Source organism: Anomaloglossus baeobatrachus, chromosome 4, assembly GCF_048569485.1.
Source record: "Anomaloglossus baeobatrachus isolate aAnoBae1 chromosome 4, aAnoBae1.hap1, whole genome shotgun sequence".
NCBI classification, from domain to species: domain Eukaryota; kingdom Metazoa; phylum Chordata; class Amphibia; order Anura; family Aromobatidae; genus Anomaloglossus; species Anomaloglossus baeobatrachus.
In genome coordinates this window covers 640,039,446-640,057,137 of record NC_134356.1, presented here as the reverse complement: position 1 = coordinate 640,057,137, position 17,692 = coordinate 640,039,446, and the positions used below count along the sequence as shown (strand labels likewise).

At 53.1% G+C, this 17,692-nt stretch overlaps 1 protein-coding gene across 1 annotated transcript in view; it reads left to right on the top strand.

Annotated features, from left to right (window-relative positions):
- MAK16 (MAK16 homolog) overlaps window positions 1–16,939 on the top strand; it is a 48,642-nt gene extending 31,703 nt beyond the window's left edge. Inside the window, exon 10 of the mRNA XM_075343064.1 lies at window positions 16,588–16,939. Coding sequence (XP_075199179.1) covers window positions 16,588–16,794 — 207 coding nt within the window. The 3' untranslated portion in view covers window positions 16,795–16,939. The remainder of the gene's footprint in view (window positions 1–16,587) is intronic.
- The last annotated feature ends 753 nt before the right edge of the window (window positions 16,940–17,692 follow it).

The following is a 17,692-nucleotide window of genomic DNA, read 5'->3' as shown; positions in this document are numbered from 1 at the left end:
GAAAGGAAACATCCTTACCCCAGGCCAAACCAAAAACACCCCAACAGAGGAGGGGACAGTCGAGGTTTCGGTCCTTTCGGGGTGCGGGCAGGTCCCAATTCTCCTCGTCCAAAAGGCCTCAGAAGGATCAGAGGAACTCCGATGCATGGCGGTCTAAATCACGCCCTAAAAAGACCGCCGGAGGTGCCGCTACCAAGGCGACTTCCTCATGACTTGCGGCCTCCTCACACCGCATCCTCGGTCGGTGGCAGGCTCTCCCGCTTTTGCGACACCTGGCTGCCACAAGTAAAAGACCGTTGGGTGAGAGACATTCTGTCTCACGGTTACAGGATAGAGTTCAGCTCTCGTCCTCCGACTCGATTCTTCAGAACATCTCCGCCTCCCGAGCGAGCCGAGGCTCTTCTACAGGCGGTGGGCATTCTGAAGGCAGAAGGAGTGGTGGTCCCGGTTCCTCTTCAGCAACAGGGTCACGGTTTCTACTCCAACCTGTTTGTGGTTCCAAAGAAGGACGGGTCCTTCCGTCCTGTTTTGGACCTAAAACTGCTCAACAAACACGTAAGGACCAGGCGGTTCCGGATGGAATCCCTCCGCTCCGTCATCGCCTCAATGTCCCAAGGAGATTTCCTAGCATCGATCGATATCAAGGATGCTTATCTCCACGTACCAATTGCTCCAGAGCATCAGCGCTTCTTGCGCTTCGCCATAGCAAACGAACACCTTCAGTTCGTGGCACTGCCGTTCGGCCTGGCGACAGCCCCAAGGGTTTTCACCAAGGTCATGGCTACAGTAGTTGCGGTCCTACACTCTCAGGGTCACTCTGTGATACCTTACTTAGACGATCTGCTGGTCAAGGCACCCTCTCAAGAGGCATGCCAACACAGCCTCAACATTACTCTGGAGATTCTCCAGAGTTTCGGGTGGATCATCAATTTTCCATAGTCAAATCTGACACCGGTCCAATCGCTGACATATCTTGGCATGGAGTTTCATACTCTTCCAGCGATAGTGAAGCTTCCGCTGGACAAACAGCGTTCACTACAGACAGGGGTGCAATCTCTCCTTCAAGGTCGGTCACACCCCTTGAGGCGCCTCATGCACTTCCTGGGGAAGATGGTGGCAGCAATGGAAGCAGTCCCTTTCTTCAGCGCTCTATTGGGAGACCCAGACGATTGGGGTATAGCTACTGCCCTCTGGAGGCCACACAAAGCACTACATTAAAAGTGCAAGGCCCCTCCCCCTCTGGCTATACCCCCCCCGTGGTATCACGGGTTCTCCAGTTTTAGCTTTGTGTGCGAAGGAGGTCAGACATTCCATGCATAGCTCCACAGATTTTAGTCAGCAGTAGCTGCTGACTATTTCGGATGGAAGAAAAGAGGACACATATAGTGTCCCCAGCATGCTCCCTTCTCACCCCTGGATGGTGTTGTAAGGTTGAGGTACCTATTGCTGGTACAGGGCTGGAGCCTGACATGCTGTTTTCCTTCCACATCCCCTGGTAGGGCTCTGTGGAAGTGGGATCCTGCCGGCCCCTCAGCTCTGACGCCGGGCTCCATCCACAGACCCATTAGAACCTGATGGATTCGGAGCAGGAGTACGATCAGGGACAGGCCCTGCATCAGACAGGTACTCTGTGTCCCCGGCAGGCACAGAACACTCCGGGCTGGCTGGGTGTTGTAGTGCGCCGGGGACCGCAACGTGGAGTTGGTGTCCCTACAGATTACTGGGGGACTTTTTTGTGTATGGGAACGCAGCGCCGACCCCCTCTGGACCGGGCGGCGCTGCTGTGACTTGTGGTGCGCCGGGGATCCGCCGTCCGCGCTTTTACGGCGGCGGCGGTTATAAATTTAGTCCCCGGCTTTTTTGGGCCTAGGACGCCGGCAGCTCCGTTTCGTTCCCGCCCCCACCCTGTCATTCAGGGTAGGGGAGAGACGCTGTTCGCTAGCAGCGACGAGGGCTGGAGCCTGATTTACATGCTCCAGCCCTCTCACTTGGCACAGAGGGAAGCAGGCTTCCCGCTCTTGGCCAGGAACGCCCAGGGCCCGCCCCCCTTCCTCTCTCGAGACGCCGGCAGCCATTACATGCATGCCTGGCTGGAGGAAGGACGCAAGGCTCTGGGAGACCTGGACTAGGGGCTATCTGGCGACCACACACCCGCTTTTTAAGCGGGCGGTAAGCGATTTTTCTGTGCTGGTCCCTCTAGTGCCTCACGGTGTATCGGTGTATTGGGTACAGATATATAGATATTGTATTTCTTGCACTGTGAGGTCGCTTCTGGCTGCATATCCCAGATCGCTCTGTGGAAGCAGCAACATGTCATCCTCAAAACGCAAGGCGGCCAAGGCAAAAAGGGCTGTGTATACTGCGTGTGCTGCATGTGGGGCTAATCTACCAGCAGGCTCCGATGACCCCCATTGTGTGCAATGCTCCGACCCGGTGCTGCTTCGCCAGCCGGAGTCAGGAGAGGTAGCGACCCAGGCTGAGACGCTTGTAAGTTCTGCCCCGGTGACAGGGACAGACTTTGCATTTTTTGCAGATAATATGTCTGTGTCTATGGCAAAAATCCTTGAAACCTTGCAATCTATGCATGGGGCTCAGTCTCTGGGCACGGCGAGGCCTCTGTCCTCAGGTCCCCCTTACTTGGAATGTATCCAGCCCACAGGGGGGTCCCCGGCTTCACAGGCCGAGGATTATGACTCAGATGATGGCCCCAGCCACCCTAAGCGAGCTCGCTGGGAAAGACCCTCGACGTCTTCACACTGCTCAGGGTCTCAGCGCAATCAGTCTCCCTGTGATGTGTCTGATGAGAGTGATCAGGAATCCATTCCTGGAACCCCTCTCAACCTGGATACCCCGGATGGGGATGCCATGGTAAACGACCTTATCTCAGCCATCAATAGGCTGTTGGATATTTCTCCCCCAGCCCCTTCAGCAGAAGAGGCGGCTGCGGAGCAGGAGAAGTTTCGTTTCCTTTATCCCAAGCGTAAATTGAGTGCTTTCTTGGATCACTCTGACTTCAGAGAATCAATCCAGAAGCACGACGCTCACCCAGAAAGGCGTTTCTCTAAACGATCTAAAGATACGCGTTTCCCTTTCCCCCCTGAGGTGGTCAAGCGCTGGACACAGTGTCCAAAGGTAGACCCCCCGATTTCCAAACTTGCAGCTAGATCCATAGTTGCAGTGGAGGATGGCGCTTCACTTAAAGATGCCAATGACAGACAGATGGACCTTTGGTTAAAATCTGTCTATGAAGCTATCGGCGCGTCGTTTGCTCCGGCATTCGCAGCCGTATGGGCACTCCAGGCTATTTCAGCTGGCTTAGCAAAAGTGGATGCTATCATGCATCCGGCAGTGCCGCAAGTGGCGCACCTTACCACGCAGATGTCGGCGTTTGCGTCTTACGCTATCAATGCGGTCCTAGAATCTACCAGTCGCACCTCAATGGCGTCCGCCAATTCGGTAGTTTTGCGCAGAGCCTTGTGGTTAAAGGACTGGAAAGCAGATGCTGGTTCCAAAAAATGTTTAACCAGTTTGCCTTTGTCTAGAGATAGACTGTTTGGCGAGCCATTGGCTGACATCATTAAGCAGTCCAAGGGTAAAGACTCCTCTTTACCACAACCCAGAACATCCAAACCTCAGCAGAAAAGGTGGCAGCAGAGGTTTCAGTCCTTTCGAGGTTCGGGCAAGACACCATTTACCTCGTCCAAAGGGACTCAGAGGACGCAAAGAAACTCAGATTCGTGGCGGACTCACACACGCCCCAAGAAAGCAAATGGAGGTACCGCTTCCAAAGCGGCTACCTCATGACTTCCAGCCCCCCCCCTCCGCATCGCCGGTCGGGGGCAGGCTCTCCCGCTTTTCCGGCATTTGGATGTCACAGGTCAAAGACCGGTGGGTGACGGACATTTTGTCTCGCGGGTACAGAATCGAGTTCAATTCTCGTCCTCCAGCTCGGTTCTTCAGAACCTCCCCACATCCAGACCGAGCAGATGCTCTGCTGCAGGCGGTGGGTTCCCTAAAAGCGGAAGGAGTGGTGATCCCAGTCCCTCCTCAGGAACAAGGGCAAGGGTTTTACTCCAATCTCTTTGTGGTTCCAAAAAAGGACGGCTCGTTCCGTCCTGTTCTGGACCTAAAACGGCTCAACAAACATGTGCACGCCAGGAGGTTCCGGATGGAAACCCTCCGCTCTGTCATTGCCTCAATGTCCAGAGGAGACTTCCTTGCCTCAATAGACATCAAAGATGCTTATCTCCGCGTGCCAATTGCTACAGAACATCAACGTTTTCTACGTTTTGTGATAGGAGACGACCATTTTCAGTTCGTAGCTCTTCCATTTGGTCTGGCGACAGCCCCACGGGTCTTCACCAAGGTCATGGCGGCGGTGGTAGCAGTCTTGCACTCTCAGGGACACTCGGTGATCCCTTACCTAGACGACTTATTGGTCAAAGCTCCCTCTCAGGAGGCATGTCAGCTCAGTCTGAATGCTACGCTGGAGACTCTACAGTCTTTCGGATGGATCATCAACTTTCCAAAGTCGATCCTATCACCGACTCAGTCACTAACGTATCTTGGCATGGAGTTTCATACTCTAGCAGCGATAGTGAAGCTGCCGCTGAACAAGCAGCGGTCACTACAGACAGGGGTGCAATCTCTCCTGCAGGGCCAGTTGCATCCCTTGCGGCGTCTCATGCATTTCCTAGGGAAGATGGTGGCAGCCATGGAAGCAGTTCCCTTTGCGCAGTTTCATCTGCGCCCACTTCAATGGGACATTCTCCGCCAATGGGACGGGAAGTCAACGTCCCTGGACAGGAAAGTCTCGCTTTCCCAGACGGCCAAGGACTCTCTACAATGGTGGCTCCTTCCCACCTCATTATCTCAGGGAAGATCCTTCCTGCCCCCATCCTGGGCAGTAGTCACGACAGATGCGAGTCTGTCGGGGTGGGGAGCAGTGTTTCTCCACCACAGGGCTCAGGGGACGTGGACTCCGCAGGAGTCCACCCTTCAGATCAATGTTCTGGAAATCAGAGCAGTGTATCTTGCCCTACTAGCCTTCCAGCAGTGGCTGGAAGGAAAGCAGATCCGAATCCAATCGGACAACTCCACAGCGGTGGCATACATCAACCACCAAGGAGGGACGCGCAGTCGGCAAGCCTTCCAAGAAGTCCGGCGCATTCTAATGTGGGTGGAGGACAGAGCATCCACCATATCCGCGGTTCACATCCCAGGCGTAGAAAACTGGGAAGCAGACTTCCTCAGTCGCCAGGGCATGGACGCAGGGGAATGGTCCCTTCACCCGGACGTGTTTCAGGAAATCTGTCGCCGCTGGGGAGTGCCGGACGTCGACCTAATGGCATCCCGGCACAACAACAAGGTCCCGGCATTCATGGCGAGGTCGCGCGATCAAAGAGCCCTGGCGGCAGACGCCTTGGTTCAAGATTGGTCGCAGTTTCAGCTCCCTTACGTGTTTCCGCCTCTGGCGCTCTTGCCCAGAGTGCTACGCAAGATCAGATCCGAGTGCAGCCGCATCATACTCGTCGCTCCAAACTGGCCGAGGAGGTCGTGGTATCCGGATCTGTGGCATCTCACGATCGGTCGACCGTGGTCACTACCAGACCGACCAGACTTACTGTCCCAAGGGCCGTTTTTCCATCAGAATTCTGCGGCCCTGAACCTGACTGTGTGGCCATTGAGTCCTGGATCCTAGCATCTGCAGGATTATCTCAAGGAGTGGTTGCCACAATGAGACAAGCTAGAAAGTCGAATTCTGCTAAGATCTACCACAGAACGTGGAAGATTTTCTTATCCTGGTGCTCGGCCCAGGGAGTGTCTCCCTGGCCATTTGCATTACCCAAGTTTCTTTCCTTCCTGCAATCGGGGTTGGAAAAGGGCTTGTCGCTCAGCTCCCTTAAAGGGCAAGTTTCGGCACTGTCCGTGTTTTTTCAGAAGCGTCTAGCACGTCTTCCTAAGGTGCGCACGTTCCTGCAGGGGGTCTGTCATATTGTGCCCCCGTACAAGCGACCGTTAGATCCATGGGATCTGAACAGGGTACTAGTTGCTCTCCAGAAGCCGCCCTTCGAGCCTCTGAAGGAAGTTTCCTTTTCTCGGCTGTCGCAGAAAGTGGCGTTTCTTGTTGCGATCACATCGCTTCGGCGAGTGTCTGAGCTGGCAGCTCTGTCATCCAAGGCTCCTTTCCTGGTGTTCCACCAGGACAAGGTTGTGCTGCGCCCCATTCCGGAGTTTCTTCCTAAGGTCGTATCCTCTTTTCATCTTAATCAGGATATTTCCTTGCCTTCTTTTTGCCCTCATCCGGTTCACCGGTATGAAAAGGACTTACGTTTGCTAGATCTGGTGAGAGCACTCAGAATCTACATTTCCCGCACGGCGCCCATACGCCGTGCCGATGCACTTTTCGTCCTTGTCGCTGGTCCGCGCAAGGGGTTGCAGGCTTCTAAAGCCACCCTGGCTCGATGGATCAAAGAACCAATTCTAGAGGCCTACCGTTCTGCGGGGCTTCCGGTTCCTTCAGGGCTAAAAGCCCACTCCACCAGAGCCGTGGGTGCGTCCTGGGCATTACGTCACCAGGCTTCGGCTCAACAGGTGTGCCAGGCAGCTACCTGGTCCAGTCTGCACACTTTCACCAAGCATTATCAGGTGCATACCTATGCTTCGGCGGATGCCAGCTTAGGTAGAAGAGTCCTGCAGGCGGCAGTGACACCCCCGTAGGGGAGGGCTGTTTTGCAGCTCTAACATGAGGTATTTATTTACCCACCCAGGGACAGCTTTTGGACGTCCCAATCGTCTGGGTCTCCCAATAGAGCGCTGAAGAAGAAGGGAATTTTGTTACTTACCGTAAATTCCTTTTCTTCTAGCTCTTATTGGGAGACCCAGCACCCGCCCTGTTGTCCTTCGGGATGTTTTTTTGTTGTTTGCGGGTACACATGTTGTTCATGTTGAACGGTTTTTCAGTTCTCCGATGTTATTCGGAGTTAATTTGTTTAAACCAGTTATTGGCTTCCTCCTTCTTGCTTTGGCACTAAAACTGGAGAACCCGTGATACCACGGGGGGGGTATAGCCAGAGGGGGAGGGGCCTTGCACTTTTAATGTAGTGCTTTGTGTGGCCTCCAGAGGGCAGTAGCTATACCCCAATCGTCTGGGTCTCCCAATAAGAGCTAGAAGAAAAGGAATTTACGGTAAGTAACAAAATTCCCTTCTTCGCGCAGTTTCACCTACGTCCTCTTCAATGGGACATCCTACGCAAGTGGGACAGGAGGCCGACGTCCCTGGACAGGCACGTCTCCCTCTCTCAAGCAACCAAAGCTTCCCTTCGGTGGTGGCTTCTTCCCACCTCATTATCGAACGGGAAATCCTTCCTACCCCCATCCTGGGCGGTGGTCACGACGGACGCGAGCCTGTCAGGGTGGGGAGCAGTTTTTCTCCACCACAGGGCTCAGGGTACGTGGACTCAGCAAGAGTCCTCACTTCAGATCAATGTTCTGGAGATCAGGGCAGTGTATCTTGCCCTAAAAGCGTTCCAGCAGTGGCTGGAAGGCAAGCAGATCCGAATTCAGTCGGACAACTCCACAGCGGTGGCTTACATCAACCACCAAGGTGGGACACGCAGTCGGCAAGCGTTCCAGAAAGTCCGGCGGATTCTGCTGTGGGTGGAAGACACAGCATCCACCATATCCGCAGTTCACATCCCGGGCGTAGAAAATTGGGAAGCAGATTTTCTCAGTCGCCAGGGCATGGACGCAGGGGAATGGTCCCTTCACCCGGACGTGTTTCAGGAGATCTGTTGCCGCTGGGGGATGCCGGACGTCGACCTAATGGCGTCACGGCACAACAACAAGGTCCCAACATTCATGGCTCGATCTCAAGATCACAGAGCTCTGGCGGCAGACGCCTTAGTTCAGGATTGGTCGCAGTTTCAGCTTCCTTATGTGTTTCCTCCTCTGGCACTGTTGCCCAGTGTGTTACGCAAGATCAGGGCCGACTGCCGCTGCGCCATCCTCGTCGCTCCAGACTGGCCGAGGAGGTCGTGGTACACGGATCTGTGGCATCTCACGGTCGGTCAACCGTGGGCACTGCCAGACCGACCAGATTTGCTGTCTTAAGGGCCGTTTTTCCATCTGAATTCTGCGGCCCTCAACCTGACTGTGTGGCCATTGAGTCCTGGATCCTAGCGTCTTCAGGATTATCTCAAGAGGTCATTGCCACTATGAGACAGGCTAGGAAACCAACGTCCGCCAAGATCTACCACAGGACGTGGAAAATATTCCTGTCGTGGTGCTCTGCTCAGGGGTTTTCTCCCTGGCCTTTTGCCTTGCCCACTTTTCTGTCCGTTCTTCAATCCGGATTGGAAAAGGGTTTGTCGCTTGGCTCCCTTAAGGGACAAGTCTCTGCGCTCTCTGTGTTTTTTCAGAAGCGCCTGGCCAGACTCCCACAGGTACGTACGTTCCTGCAGGGGGTTTGTCACATCGTCCCTCCTTACAAGCGTCCGTTAGAACCCTGGGATCTGAACAGGGTGCTGATGGTTCTTCAGAAACCACCGTTCGAGCCAATGAGGGATATTTCGCTCGCACGCCTTTCGCAGAAAGTGGTTTTTCTAGTAGCAGTCACCTCACTTCGGAGAGTGTCTGAGTTGGCAGCGTTATCATGCAAAGCTCTTTTCCTGGTGTTTCACCAGGACAAGGTGGTTCTGCGTCCGGTTCCGGAATTCCTCCCTAAGGTGGTATCCCCTTTTCATCTCAATCAGGACATCTCCTTACCCTCGTTTTGTCCTCATCCAGTTCACCAATGTGAAAAGGATTTGCACTTGTTAGATCTGGTGAGAGCACTCAGACTCTACTTTTCTCGTACGGCGCCCCTGCGCCGCTCGGATGCACTCTTTGTCCTTGTCGCTGGCCAGCGTAAAGGGACACAAGCTTCCAAATCAACCCTGGCTCGGTGGATTAAGGAACCAATTCTCGAAGCTTACCGTTCCTCGGGGCTTCCGGTTCCCTCAGGACTGAAGGCCCATTCTACTAGGGCCGTGGGAGCGTCCTGGGCCTTGCGACACCAGGCTACGGCTCAGCAGGTGTGTCAGGCAGCTACCTGGTCGAGCCTGCACACTTTCACGAAACACTATCAAGTGCATACCTATGCTTCGGCAGATGCCAGCCTAGGTAGGCAAGTCCTTCAGGCGGCAGTGGCCCACCTGTAGGACGGAGCCGTTACGGCTCTATTATGAGGTATTATTTACCCACCCAGGGACTGCTTTTGGACGTCCCAATTGTCTGGGTCTCCCAATGGAGCGCCAAAGAAGGGAATTTTGTTTACTTACCGTAAATTCCTTTTCTTTGTCGCTCCATTGGGAGACCCAGACAATTGGGTGTATAGCTACTGCCTCCGGAGGACACACAAAGTATTACACTTAAAAGTGTAAAGCCCCTCCCCTCTGCTATACACCCTCCCGTGCATCACGGGCTCCTCAGTTTTTAAGCTTTGTGCGAAGGAGGCACACATGCAAGCATAGCTCCACAACTTAGTCAGCAGCAGCTGCTGACTATTTCGGATGGAAGAAAAGTGGGCCCATATAGGGCCCCCAGCATGCTCCCTTCTCACCCCACTCTGGTCGGGTGTTGTTAAGGTTGAGGTACCCATTGCGGGTACGGAGGTTGGAGCCCACATGCTGTTTTTCCTTCCCCATCCCTGCAGGGCTCTGGGCGAAGTGGGATCCATAATCGGTCTCTAGACACTGGGACCGTGCTCCCTCCGCAGCCCCTGGGAATCTGCTGGACAGGAACTGAGTATCGTCAGGGACATGGCCCTGCTACTGCGAGGTACTCTGTATCCCCTTGGGGACGGCGCATGGTGCGCTTGTGTCGTACACGTTGCAGCACTGCTGGGCGTGTTAGTGCGCCGGGACCGCGCTTGTGGCCGGCTGCGCTTACACTTTAGTCTCCGGCTTCTGCCTAGTAACGCATATTCCAGGTGCTCTGTGTCCCCCATTGGGACGGCGCATGAAGCACCTTGGGCACAGACGCTGCAGCGACTGCGGCGTGCGTGTGGGTCCGGGACTACCGCGCCGACCGTGCACTGCCGGTCGGCCGCGATTTCAACTTTAATCCCCGGCTTTTTGCGGCCTAGTATGGGATTCTCCCGCCCTCAGACCTGCCAGTCAGGAAAAAGGGCGGGACGGTCGGTGTGACGCCGACAGTGAGGGCTGTAGTACATTGAGCTGTCCTCCGCCCCCCTCACTACCCACGCTGAGGCACCAGATTCCCTCACTTTTGTGTGAACACGCCCCGGCCTCCCTCCTCAGAGAACGCCGTCAGCCATGTTTTTTCAACACCTTCTGGCTGCAGCTGAGGGAGATCCGGGTCAGAGAATCTGAGGGCTACAAGCCACATCCGCAGCCCCTGCCGGAGACTGAGTATCGTCAGGGACACCCTGCAGCTACAGGTACTCTGTGTCCCCGTTGGCACGGTGCCTGAAGCACCTTGGCCTCAGACGCAGCTGCGATTGCGGTGGCCATTTTTTGTCCGGGACTACCGCGCCGACCATGCATGTTTGCCGGCCGCGGTTTTACTTGAATCCCCGGCTTTTGCGGCCTAGTGGGTTAACACTCCCGCCCCTGAGCCTCCCAGTCAGGGAGAGGGGCGGGAGGGTCGGTGGGTTGCCGACAGTGAGGGCTGGAGCACACCTCGCTGTCCTCCGCCCCCCCGCACTGATCCCTATAGACCACCGGATTCCTGCAGACACCTGCATCATAACGTAGGGAGGGCTGGAGCATACGTTGCTATCCTCCTTCCCCCTCACTGAGCACTGGGCAGTTTTTCAAAGGTGGTCTTCCTAGGGTGTTGTCACCCCCTGGGTGCCGCAGTGTGTGTATATATATATATATATATATATATATATATATATATATATATATATATATATATATATAGATAGATAGATAGATAGATAGATAGATAGATAGATAGATAGATAGATAGATAGATAGATAGATAGATAGATAGATAGATAGATAGATAGATAGATAGATAGATAGATAGATAGATAGATAGATATAGATATATATATATATATATATATATATATATATATATATATATATATATATATATATATATATATACATTCTATATGATTTCACTGTTCGGCAGCATTATTGTTTTTGGCTGTATACCCTCACTGATTACTCTGCGGACGACAGGCTGTTGTCTGCTCTTAAAGAGTAAGGGTGCCAAAACACTGGCTTATTTTAACCTCTTGTGCGCCTATATTACAGGCACTGCACAGATAACAGCTTCGCCGGCGTTCCCGGTCCAAGCGGCAGGGACAGAGTTACAGCTTGCTAAGAAACTCTCTGGGTCATTTTCCCTATCCATGTCTCAGGCTATGGACAAGTGGTCGGCTAAGAGACTAAGAGTTTGCAGTCCAGACCGGTCCCTTAAACAGGCCCCGGGCACTGCGAGATCGCCCCAGGCCTCTGTCGGTCTGCGACGAAGCGTGTTCCTGGGGTGGCCTCTAGCTATGACGTGGGGTACTCCGGCACGAACCGCAGTCCCAGTCCGGCTAAGCAGCCTTGCTTGGAATCTTCCCCGACTTCAAGGGTTGAGGACCCTCTAGAGGATGGGGCGGAGGTCGCAACCCAGGACTCTGTCCGGACGTGGCTCTAAACGTCTTATAACAGTGGCTGATGGGTCCACGCTCAAAAATGCCACGGACAGACAGATAGAACTCCTAATGAGATCCATCTATGACGCTATCGGCGCGTCCTTTGCTCCGGCATTCGCAGCCGTATGGGCACTCCGAGCTATCTCAGCTGGTCAGGCGCAAATTGACGCACTCACACGTCCGTCTACGCCGCAGGTGGCGTCCATAACCTCTCAAACATCGGCATTTGCGTCCTACGCTATTAATGCTGTCCTGGACTCTGCGAGCCGTACGGCGGTTGCAGCCGACAATTCGGTGGCAATACGCAGGGCCTTGTGGCTACGGGAAGGGAAGGCAGATTCGGCTTCCAAAAAGTGCTTAACTGGTTTGCCATTTTCTGGCGACCGCTTGTTTGGTGAGAGATTGGATGAAATCATCAAACAATCCAAGGGAAAGGAAACATCCTTACCCCAGGCCAAACCAAAAACACCCCAACAGAGGAGGAGACAGTCGAGGTTTCGGTCCTTTCGGGGTACGGGCAGGTCCCAATTCTCCTCGTCCAAAAGGCCTCAGAAGGATCAGAGGAACTCCGACGCATGGCGGTCTAAATCACGCCCTAAAAAGACCGCCGGAGGTGCCGCTACTAAGGCGGCTTCCTCATGACTTACGGCCTCCTCACACCGCATCCTCGGTCGGTGGCAGGCTCTCCCGCTTTTGCGACACCTGGCTGCCACAAGTAAATGAGCGTTGGGTGAGAGACATTTTGTCTCACGGTTACAGGATAGAGTTCAGCTCTCGTCCTCCGACTCGATTCTTCAGAACATCTCCGCCTCCCGAGCAAGCCGAGGCTCTTCTGCAGGCGGTGGGCATTCTGAAAGCAGAAGGAGTGGTGGTCCCGGTTCCTCTTCAGCAACAGGGTCACGGTTTCTACTCCAACCTGTTTGTGGTTCCAAAGAAGGACGGGTCCTTCCGTCCTGTTTTGGACCTAAAACTGCTCAACAAACACGTAAGGACCAGGCGGTTCCGGATGGACTCCCTCCGCTCCGTCATCGCCTCAATGTCCCAAGGACATTTCCTAGCATCGATAGATATCAAGGATGCTTATCGCCACGTACCAATTGCCCCAGAGCATCAGCGCTTCTTGCGCTTCGCCATAAAAGACGAACACCTTCAGTTCGCGGCACTGCCGTTCGGCCTGGCGACAGCCCCAAGAGTTTTCACCAAGGTCATGGCTACAGTAGTTGCGGTCCTCCACTCTCAGGGTCACTCAGTGATACCTTACTTAGACGATCTGCTGGTCAAGGCACCCTCTCAAGAGGCATGCCAACACAGCCTCAACGTTACTCTGGAGATTCTCCAGAGTTTCGGGTGGATCATCATTTTCCATAGTCAAATCTGACACCGGTCCAATCGCTGACATATCTTGGCATGGAGTTTCATACTCTTCCAGCGATAGTGAAGCTTCCGCTGGACAAACAGCGTTCACTACTGACAGGGGTGCAATCTCTCCTTCAAGGTCGGTCGCACCCCTTGAGGCGCCTCATGCACTTCCTGGGGAAGATGGTGGCAGCAATGGAAGCAGTCCCTTTCGCGCAGTTTCACCTGCGTCCACTTCAATGGGACATCCTACGCAAGTGGGACAGGATGCCGACGTCCCTAGACAGGGACGTCTCTCTCTCTCAGGCAACCAAAGCTTCCCTTCGGGGGTGGCTTCTTCCCACCTCATTATCGAAGGGAAAATCCTTCCTACCCCCATCCTGGGCGGTGGTCACGACGGACGCGAGTCTGTCAGGGTGGGGAGCAGTTTTTTCTCCACCACAGGGCTCAGGGTACGTGGACTCAGCAACAGTCCTCACTTCAGATCAATGTTCTGGAGATCAGGGCAGTGTACCTTGCCCTAAAAGCGTTCCAGCAGTGGCTGGAAGGCAAGCAGATCCGACTTCAGTCGGACAACTCCACAGCGGTGGCTTACATTAACCACCAAGGTGGGACACGCAGTCGGCAAGCCTTCCAGGAAGTCCGGCGGATTCTGCTGTGGGTGGAAACCACAGCATCCACCATATCCGCAGTTCACATCCCGGGCGTAGAAAACTGGGAAGCAGATTTTCTCAGTCGCCAGGGCATGGACGCAGGGGAATGGTCCCTTCACCCGGACGTGTTTCAGGAGATATGTTGCCGCTGGGGGATGCCGGACGTCGACCTAATGGCGTCACGGCACAACAACAAGGTCCCAACATTCATGGCTCGATCTCAAGATCACAGGGCTCTGGCGGCAGACGCCTTAGTTTAGGATTGGTCGCAGTTTCGGCTTCCTTATGTGTTTCCTCCTCTGGCACTGCCCAGAGTGTTACGCAAGATCAGGGCCGACTGCCGCCGCGCCTCCTCGTCGCTCCAGACTGGCCGAGGAGGTCGTGGTACCCGGACCTGTGGCATCTCACGGTCGGCCAACCGTGGGCACTGCCAGACCGACCAGATTTGCTGTCTCAAGGGCCGTTTTTTCTATCTGAATTCTGCGGCCCTCAACCTGACTGTGTGGCCATTGAGTCCTGGATCCTAGCGTCTTCAGGATTATCTCAAGAGGTCATTGCCACTATGAGACAGGCTAGGAAAACAACGTCCGCCAAGATCAACCACAGGACGTGGAAAATATTCCTGTCGTGGTGCTCTGCTCAGGGGTTTTTCTCCCTGGCCATTTGCCTTGCCCACTTTTCTGTCCTTCTTCAATCCGGATTGGAACAGGGTTTGTCGTGAGGGATATTTCGCTCACATGTCTTTCGCAGAGAGTGGTTTTTCTAGTAGCAGTCACCTCACTTCGGAGAGTGTCTGAGTTGGCAGCGTTATCATGCAAAGCTCCTTTCCTGCTGTTTCACCATGACAAGGTGGTTCCGCGTCCGGTTCCGGAATTCCTCCATAAGGTGGTATTCCCTTTTCATTTCAATCAGGACATCTCCTTACCCTCGTTGTGTCCTCATCCAGTTCACCGATGTGAAAAGGATTTGCTCTTGTTAGGTCTGGTGAGAGCACTCAGACTCTACATTTCTCGTACGGCGCCCCTGCGCCGCTCGGATGCGCTCTTTGTCCTTGTCGCTGGCCAGCGTAAAGGGTCGCAGGCTTTCAAGTCAACTTGGCTCAGTGGATCAAGGAACCAATTCTTGAAGCCTACCGTTCTGCTGGGCTTCCGGTCCCTTCAGGCTGGAGGCCCATTCCGCCAGAGCCATGGGTGCGTCCTGGGCATTGCTGCACCAGGCTACGGCTCGGCAGGTGTGTCAGGCGACTACCTGGTCGAGTCTGCACACTTTCACGAAGCACTATCTAGTGCATACCTACGCTTCGGCAGATGCCAGCTGAGGGAGCCGAGTCTTTCAGGCGGCGGTGGTCCACCTGTAGGAAGGAGCCGTTTTACGGCTCTTTTTATCGAGGTATTCTTTTACCCACCCAGGGACTGCTTTTGGACGTCCCAATTGTCTGGGTCTCCCAATGGAGCGACAAAGAAGAAGGGAATTTTGTTTACTTACCGTAAATTCCTTTTCTTCTAGCTCCAATTGGGAGACCCAGCACCCGCCCCTGTGCCCTTCGGGCTGTTGTTCTTTTGTGTACACATGTTGTTCATATTGAATTGTTCTTGGTTATGGTTTCAGTTCTCCGAACATCCTTCGGATTGAATTTACCTTAGACCAATTTATAAGTTTCCTCCTTCCTGCTTTTGCACCAAAACTGAGGAGCCCGTGATGCACGGGAGGGTGTATAGCAGAGGGGAGGGGCCTTACACTTTTAAGTGTAATACTTTGTGTGTCCTCCGGAGGCAGTAGCTATACACCCAATTGTCTGGGTCTCCCAATTGGAGATAGAAGAAAAGGAATTTACGGTAAGTAAACAAAATTCCCTTCTTCTTCTAGCTCCAATTGGGAGACCCAGCACCCGCCCCTGTTTTTTGTATACACATGTTGTTCATGTTAAATGGTTTCAGTTCTCCGATATTCCTTCGGATTGAATTTACTTTAAACCAGTTATAATTTTTCCTCCTTCTGGCTTTTGCACCAAAACTGATGAGCCCGTAGCAGCACGGGGGGTGTATAGGCTGAAGGGGAGGGGCTTTACACTTTTAGTGTAATACTTTGTGTGGCCTCCGGAGGCATAGCTATACACCCAATTGTCTGGGTCTCCCAATTGGAGCTAGAAGAAAAGGAATTTACGGTAAGTAAACAAAATTCCCTTCTTTTTAGCTGCAGTAGTACAGCGGAATAGCTGTGGATTACCTGCAGAAGTCCCGGCCTCTATCTCCATAGTGGAGGGCTGGGATTTCCGCAGAAAGAATTGACATGCAATTACGTGCGGGACATCCGCAGCCGCACGTATCCGCAGTGTGGACACAGCACTCCCCATGTCCCTTAGGATAACATGGGGAGTGTCTGTGCATGCTGAAACCTGCGGATTTATCCAGAAAATCCGCTGATTTTCCGCAGATAAATCCTAATACATTGCTGCGGTATTCCAGCGAAATATCTGCAGTAAACCTGTGGACATTCGTACGACTTACCTGCGGACGTTTCGGCCCTATATCCATAGTGGAAAGGCGGGACATCCGCAACTAATTCCGCAGGAATAATTGACATGCAATTATGTGCTGCTGCGGACATGCGCAGCATTTTCCGCAGCCACACATACCGCAGCATGGACACAGCACTCACCATGTTCCATAGGATAAAATGGGGAGTGTCTGTACTTGCTAAAACCTGCGGATTTATCTAGAAAATCCGCAGGATTACCGCGGGTACATAGTCCCGTGGGCGCATAGCCTAACAGTCCCTAGATCACTCATCACATTGCACCAACCGAAAAGCTAGAAAATCCCGCGGGTACAGAGTCCCGTGGGCACATAGCCTTATCAGCGTCACCTGCATTATTTACTGATTTGCAATTGAATTATTCACTTTTCTCGTCCCCAGGATATGGATAAATTGGGCAGCGACGAGGAGAAAGAATCCAGCGAACAGGAGTCGTCAGAGGACGAGGAAGAAGCAGAAAAAGCAAAGACCTCAAAAGGAAAATCAAAGGGCAAGACGCCCCTGAAAGGAGCGATCAGGAAGAGAGCCTATGTGGAGATCGAGTACGAGCAAGAGACTGAGCCACAGAACAAGGCGAAGGCCACCTGAGGAGGAGGAGGAGGGTGGGAAGACAAAGGACTGCTTTTTATAAATAAATATTTACTGGATGACGCCGCTGCTTTACCATCATCATCATCCTAATCTGATATTTATCACATTTTTATGGTAAAGCCACAATTCATTTTAGTCAATTCTCCTAAGTCTCTGTCACTGGTGATTTTTTGCAAGGGGAGTCTATAAGAAAGGAGTACAACTATTTGGTCACAGACATGGCTGATCATATGTATTTTCCATGTGAGGGGGTGTTTAATGGTCCATGTCTGCGACCGCGTCATTATTATTATTATTATTATTATTATTATTATTATTATTATTATTATTTTATTTATTATTATAGCGCCATTTATTCCATGGCGCTTTACAAGTGAAAGAGGGTATACGTACAACAATCATTAACAGTACAAAACAGACTGGTATAGAAGGAGAGAGGACCCTGCCCGCGAGGAGGAGAGAGGACCCTGCCCGCGAGGGCTCACAGTCTACAGGGAATGGGTGATGGTACAATAGGTGAGGACAGAGCTGGTTGCGCAGTGGTCTACTGGACTGAGGGCTATCGTAGGTTGTAGGCTTGTTGGAAGAGATGGGTCTTGAGGTTCCTCTTGAAGCTTTCCACGGTAGGGGAGAGTCTGATGTGCTGAGGTAGAGCGTTCCAGAGTATGGGGGAGGCACGGGAGAAATCTTGTACGCGATTGTGGGAAGAGGAGATAAGAGAGGAGTAGAGAAGGAGATCTTGTGAGGATCTGAGGTTACGTGCAGGTAAGTACCGGGAGACTAGGTCACAGATGTAGGGAGGAGACAGGTTGTGGATGGCTTTGTATGTCATGGTTAATGTTTTGAACTGGAGTCGTTGGGTGATGGGAGGCCAGTGAAGGGATTGGCAGAGTGG